This window comes from Chenopodium quinoa, unplaced genomic scaffold (genome assembly GCF_001683475.1).
Source record: "Chenopodium quinoa cultivar QQ74 unplaced genomic scaffold, ASM168347v1, whole genome shotgun sequence".
NCBI lineage: Eukaryota > Viridiplantae > Streptophyta > Magnoliopsida > Caryophyllales > Amaranthaceae > Chenopodium > Chenopodium quinoa.
In genome coordinates, this window is record NW_018743955.1 from 6234053 (window position 1) to 6240825 (window position 6773).

At 35.2% G+C, this 6773-nt stretch overlaps 1 protein-coding gene across 2 annotated transcripts; it reads right to left on the reverse strand.

Annotated features, from left to right (window-relative positions):
* On the reverse strand, positions 1-6773 carry LOC110689262 (pentatricopeptide repeat-containing protein At3g59040-like). Of its 2 annotated transcripts, none has more exons than XM_021866011.1 (7): positions 6114-6773; positions 4716-5025; positions 3899-4189; positions 3264-3512; positions 2383-2507; positions 1204-1302; positions 1-776 (listed from the first exon to the last, which is right to left on the reverse strand). In XM_021866011.1, exons 1-7 carry the CDS (start codon positions 6236-6238, stop codon positions 206-208), a joined length of 1770 nt encoding a protein of 589 aa, XP_021721703.1. In that variant the 5' UTR covers positions 6239-6773; the 3' UTR covers positions 1-205. The 2 variants fall into 2 exon arrangements, with proteins under 2 accessions (XP_021721703.1, XP_021721702.1); XM_021866010.1 differs by having other exon boundaries at positions 4716-5028; positions 6114-6772.

Sequence of the window (6773 nt, forward strand, 5' to 3'; positions counted from 1 at the left end):
TGGAAATAATTACTCCATAATATAATTATATTGCTATGTGTAACAATTCTTTCACTATCTGAATACATTCCTGGAAATGGTTCCTTCTAAACCAAACTAAAATATGGGTTGGAAATATACAAACAAAATTGTTGACACTGATTTATATGTTGTCACATACAGTTGGGACCTGTGTTAATAACTATAGCATCAGCATGCCTCAATGTCATGAACTTTTGTTAGCTATCAACTCATCCTGTATTTCAGAAGATGCAGAGTTAATATTCACTTCTGTTTCGTCATCAGAATAGTCGTCATCAGACTCATCACTGACTTCATTTATATCGTCACTGCTGTAATTAGAGAACCGGGGGGTTTGATAGCTTGCATTACTTCCCACAAGTTGATTAGCTTCCTCTTGTTCTTCTTCTGTTTTAGCCAGTGACAGGAGGATGTTCTTTGCCTTTTGATCAGGAGGACATCCACGATTGTCCATCTCCTTATACCAATGCACAGCACTTGCAAAATCTTTATTCTTTCCATACGCATCCATTATTGTGGTAAAAATTGTTTGGTTTGCTTTGATCCCATGTGTTATCATATCTTCATATGTTTCCATCATCTTCTCAAGATTATTTACTTTAGCATAGCCTTTCAGCAATGTCCCATAAGTAACAACGTTGGGCTCAAGTTTGTCGACTCTCAGTCTCTTAAAAAATTTCTCAGCGCCATCCATGTCAGAGGCGTTTATATATGCTGAAAGCATACTTGTATAGGAGCATAGATCAGGGGTAAACCTGTAGTCATATGAGAGAAAAGTGGAGACACAAACTTAGTAGCTGCAACATGAAAGTTATATTGACTAAAGGGCTTACAGAAGATGCACCATATTAACAACAAGTCCATGCACAACTCACTGTTAATATGAGCTAAAACTGAAGAGGCATATGAACGTGTATTCCAGGTACATATAGCTGAACCAGAACGTAGTACATATGCAAAATTGTTTCAAGAACTTGATGCTTTACTAACAATGATTTTTTTTCTTTATTTTGGTGGACATAGTACTCTTCTATTTTGAAGCTAATAAAATATAAACGGGGCAATGGGGCAATACTTCTGTTTGCATGAAGGCAAAACAAAACCACAAAATCCTATCTAATGGCCGAAAAGATATGATGGCATAATCAGATATGGGTTCCCAAAATCAGAAATTAAACCAACCTATCTCGCCTCATGCACTTAAAGACATTTCGAGCTTGCTCCACCATCCCGGAGATAGCAAAAGCATCAAGCAATATATTGTAAGCTTTATGAGTCGGCCTGGGAAAAGAAGAAAAAAAAAAAAAAAAAAAGACAGCAAGGAGAATGTGTTATAAAATAGAAAGACTAGCATTCAGCATCAATGAACAGAACAATAATTTTTTTTATTATTACTTATTCTAGAACTCCAGTGTCTCGGATTCCACCTAGATATCTTCCCTTTTTAACGGCATTTTTTACCTTAATAAGGTTTCAGCTTACTTTCCCTTTCAACATTTAGCACTAGCAGATTTATATGATCCTCAATCTTTAAATTCTGGTACCGCTTTGATTTAGATTATTCCTGTAGGCACTATGAAACAAGACAAGTAATATGTGGGGCCGGAAAAGTTACACGGAGTATTATCAAAGAACCACTTGGAGCTCATTAGACCATCCACTTATGGTCAGACAAAGCTCTGCATGGCTGTATGCACCTCCTCAAAGTTATGTCGAACCTCTTATTGCAGTAATGTTGCGCCACTGGGCATGAAGAAGCCCATTTTAGCACTTTTTCAAATTTTTATTATTTTTTTTAAAAAAAAAATTAACTACTTCTAGCCTAATTTTGAGGAGAAAAAGCATAGTTACAGGCTCTTGTCCATGTGCCTAGACTTTCCAATTTGAACTATTGTCACAAGTTAGAACTAATTTTGCTAATGTAAGTCAATTTTCACGGGAATATATGAGAAAGCGTCCAGGATCCCCAGGTAGACATTGAACAGAGAGAGAGAGAAGGTGCAATTTAATGAATTGAAAAGTAAGATATGGTTGTGAATCTGAGGTTGATACTCGATTTATTAGACTAATAGCTCAACAAAATTGTTATTTAAACAGTGGAAAATGGATCCCTTCCACTACCCTCAAAAGTCCAAATCCTTCATTCCAAGGAACCCTAGAATCAGACTACACTTCAAGTGACAAAGAAGAAATTAAATCCCACTGAAGATGGATAACTCCCCTTCCTTCCCCAACCTTTCTTCTAAATAAGAGAACTTATTCTTCTTCCTATCCCTTTCCTCCCTTTCTCTCTATATCCTCTTATCCAAACAAAGTGTAAATTCGCTGACAGAAGCCAAAAGATGATTTCATTCACAATACCTGACACCTGCATCCAGCATTTCCTCAAAAACAGCTAAAGCTTCCTCCTCACGTCTAGCTTTCCCATAGGCATGGATGAGTAAAGCATAGCTAACAACATCAGGTCTGAGACCTGCCTTTTGCATCTATTTACCACCAAAAAAATTTAAAATTATTATTTAACGAAAAAATAAGAAACATCATTGTTAAAAAATAAAATAATAATAATAATAATAATAATTAAAAATAAAATTAAAAAAAAAAAAACACAACAACAACAACAAAAGCAAAATCCTGCAGGGAAAAAATGTGGGACATACATCAGATAAATCTATTTCTCAATTTTTATCATGCAAGTATTGTCTTCAGTTCTATTTAAGCGTGATACGGATACTTCAAAAGAATTTTCTTCACCAAATAAAAATGAAAACCTCACTTTTAAAAATATTTATTTGAAAAATCTCTATAATGATTTTTATAAGATTTTGATTTTTGACGCATCGCCACCTAAGGCATACTTGTATATTTTGATAAGTCGCCATCAGAGGCCCGGGCATAATTATCAACTAAAAACACGAGAGGAAAAAAGAAAAGTGGAGTAACCCCATCACCCCAAGGCGCCAAGACCTTTTTTTTTTTTGGGTGCAAAATTACCCCAAGACCATGTCATATGATATCGTGCCCCATTTCCCTCTAGTTATCTACAGTATATTATTAGACATAATCCAATTTGATGCACAGCAAAGGACACAAAACAATAAGAATGTATCTGACAGACTGACACATGCACAGCAAAAAATTTGAAGACTGAGAAGAATGCAAATCATGAACACGATCTACTTAGTAACAACTCAAAAAAAGATATCTAATGAACACTATGATGACTAGTTCTTCAACTTTACCTGGTCATAAATACGAGAAACTTCCTTATAGTTGGTTTCAAACGACATAAGACTATTGAATGTAACTGTGGATCGTTGAATCCCCCGTTCAGCCATCAGACAGAAGAGTTTATGGGCCTTCTCATAGCTTCCAGCCTTCTTATGCATGTAAATCATCATATGGAACATCTTCTGATCTGGTTTCAAAGGAGATTTCTCATCATTTGTCAAATTCTCAAAAATTTGTTCAGCTTCCTCGAACTTGTTTCCCTGTATACATAAATATGAACAGGAACAGGAACAGGAACGCTTTTAGATCTAAAGATACACTAAAAAATCTTCATCAAACACCATAAACACTATAATATAATACAAACAAGCTCCTCTTAAGATCCTATTATTTTTCTAAATTAACAAAAGAAATTTAACTGACCGCAAGCCTAGAATGACTTGATATGATGGAAAGATGTGACTGCACAAGCATAGTCTTCCATTTGAGAACCATTTGGCATAGTTTTGCATGCTAATTAAATACTACATCGATCAGTAGGCTTATACTGCAGTGTTACCTTTCTCAAATCAAGACACAACAGATCACGCAATAAGCCAACAGGCAGGGATAAACAAAGAAGCATTACTTTAGGAGCATGCATTACCTCAACAAATATCTTGAGGATTATTTGATATGTCAAAGCAGAGGGTTCGGGACCTGAAGTCTGCATTCTCCGAAACACAGACTCGGCTTTACTGTATTGGCCTCCTTTTCCATATGCTTCCATGAGAGCAGTGTAGGATACCACATTTGGAGTGTATCCCTTCTTATTCATGAAGCTAAATATGTTCTCAGCTTTTACAAAGTCCCCTTGCTTCCCATAAGCCGTGATAAGCATCACAAAATCCATTTCATTGAAGTCCCACCACTGCTGAGTCCTTAGCCATTCAAGAATCTTGAAAGCAGAAGGGATGCTAAATTGTAAGTTGCAACATAACGCACATTTACTTTGAAAGCATATAAAGTTAAGATTTACAAGCAAGCAATTTTGACAGAGAAAGCGAAGGATTATAAGCTTTTAACCAAATAAAGTAGACTCCCCCCCCCCCAACGCACTCGCACACACACACACGATAAGACAGAGCTCTATTGGTATACCCTAACTTTAGGTTACCATGTGGACATAAAATGTCTACGAGACATATAATGCTTCAATCGAGAGTTCAATTTCATTTGAAGTACATAAATTATTCAGGATGTTCACTGAAGTCTACAAGTTTTAATCACTCTCCAGTTAGCAAGTTATGATAGAACCTTTTAATTCTCAAGCACTATTCACTGTCTTATCTCTAAGATCTCGATTTACTGGTGAACTTAAAAAAGTTCAGGTCATTGTAGTATAATTTAGTATTTCCAACTGCACTTCTGGCAAAAGGCCAGGTGAATAAGAACACAGGGTGGAGGACAGGAGGATAAATCACCTCACTAACAAGATTCCATTTCTTTAACTGCTTCAATCTAACCAAAGTCCCGAGTACAAGATCTTTTGGAAGAGAATCATTGGAAGCCTTTCGACTTCTCAGAACAGGAACTGCAGAACCAGTTTCATCAATTTCCAGCATCAATTTCCTCCAGTTTTTTTGATCTGCTTCATGGGCTGCATCTTTGAATAATTCTATTTTTTTCCTCTTTTGCATGAACTTTCTTGGTGATAACATACCAAAACAAACAACCTCCAGTCTTCTATGGTTATTAAAGTTGATATAACACAAGTTTGAAAATGCCATCTGTCTTCTGAAGCAGAAACATCAAAAGCACGTATATGTCAAGTATTGCAAAACCCCCATACACCACACAAAACAAGAACAAACCCCCATACACCACACAAAACAAGAACAACAAATAAACTAATTCCAATCTTAAAGAGTAAAGGTTACAGTCTTACAGCCACTAGTAAAGTTACATTTTTCATTTTATTTATACTTTCACCAATAACTTTTACTTGTAACACACCCCTTCACCGATAAGAGAAGAGGTTTGGATTATTATGGTTAAACTTATATTATAATGTTTGTTTACCTTCTCTAATCACTTTCTTAGGGCGTCTTCTATTCACATGATTTTTACAGGGTGCTAAAGAGGTGTGTTGCAAGTATTAAAACTAAACTAAGTATATTTTTACCCTTCTCCATTATATAAGGAGATGACAAATAAATGAACAACTATCCTAGCATACCCCAAAAAGCATCAAAGGAAACGAATGGAAATTAACTCCTCTTTAACGGCCTACAAATTATTGTTTTATATTGTCGACTCCATTGCAATCCAAGCATTACTTCAAGTCTTCAACTCATATATCACAAACCCCAGAGAGGGATGCACATCCAGGTCCTTCAGTATACTAATCATTTATCATTATTGTGCCTACATGTTCTTCTACTACACCACTATATCCTCTTACCCTACCTTCATGATACCAGAAAGAAGATATAAATTTCATTTTTCGCCTACCAGCTGCCTCTACAGCAACAACTAACAGCTACTACAACAACTAATATCACCAAGCAGACCCCTTTGAAGTGAAGTTTATGCCACTCAATTTCTTACTCTCATCTAATTAATGAAAACCTTGTCTGAATACACTTTGTTTAATTGTAAGTTCATAATGTCACAAATATACATATAATCAAAAAAATAAGCATAACCCACAAAAATTATGTACAATTAAACATAAAATTCACCTCCTACATTTGTTCTCTATCACCAAATATGTTCAATAGTAGCAGTTTAACAATAAACTACTTTAAAGCAAGCAAAAATTTGGGAAATTCAGCAAAAAAAAAAAAAAAAAAAAAAAGGGAAATTAAGATTAAACTTACTGGGAGGTGGGTGTAGCCGGAAAAGATTGAGAAGCGGCAAAATCGGAAAGAGGAGGAGGACGCGCGTGAGAAACAAACGACGGCGCGTGAGTATGGATTAGGTGGCGCGTTGGCATTCCCGTCATGTAGCTGAATTGGGGGTGGTTATATTTAGTAGCGCAAGCAGTGTTTTGAAGAAGAAGAAGAAGAAGAAGAAGAAGAAGAGAGATAGTGTTGGGTAGTTGTTAAAGTGTTAAAGATATCTTCTTTTTTTTTATTGTTTTCTGGGTTTTTCAAATGGGGTTTTATGGATTAATAATTTAATTGTTTTTTTTTTTTTTTTTTTTTTTTTTGATAATCTCTGTGTTTTCTGTGTTATTTAGAGCTGATTCTTTTGGGTGTACTTGGGAGATAAAGTTAAATTATGAACTACGGAATTAGTTCAAGGTGGTGTCTTGTTTCCGTAGTTCAAGGTGGTGTCTTGTGAGATTTGATTCACAACATGTAGCTAAGATGAATGTCGGATAAATGATGCGTCATATTCTTTGAAAATAAGTTGGATTATTGTATCAGATTTTTTGAAAATTATTTTAAACTTGTTGCTATAAGTTGTATTTGATTTTAATTTTTACTCATTTAATGATTAAATAAGCAATCTAAGTTACTCTATATATATACACA

Coding starts and splice junctions, on each gene's coding strand:
- LOC110689262 (XM_021866010.1), bottom strand. CDS start 6,238: ATGACGGGAATGCCAACGCGCCACCTAATCCATACTCACGCGCCGTCG. Junction 1,303..2,382: donor ATGCTGGATGCAGGTGTCAG/GTATTGTGAATG, acceptor TTCTTTTCCCAG/GCCGACTCATAAAGCTTACA. Junction 777..1,203: donor AAGTGCATGAGGCGAGATAG/GTTGGTTTAATT, acceptor ATATGACTACAG/GTTTACCCCTGATCTATGCT.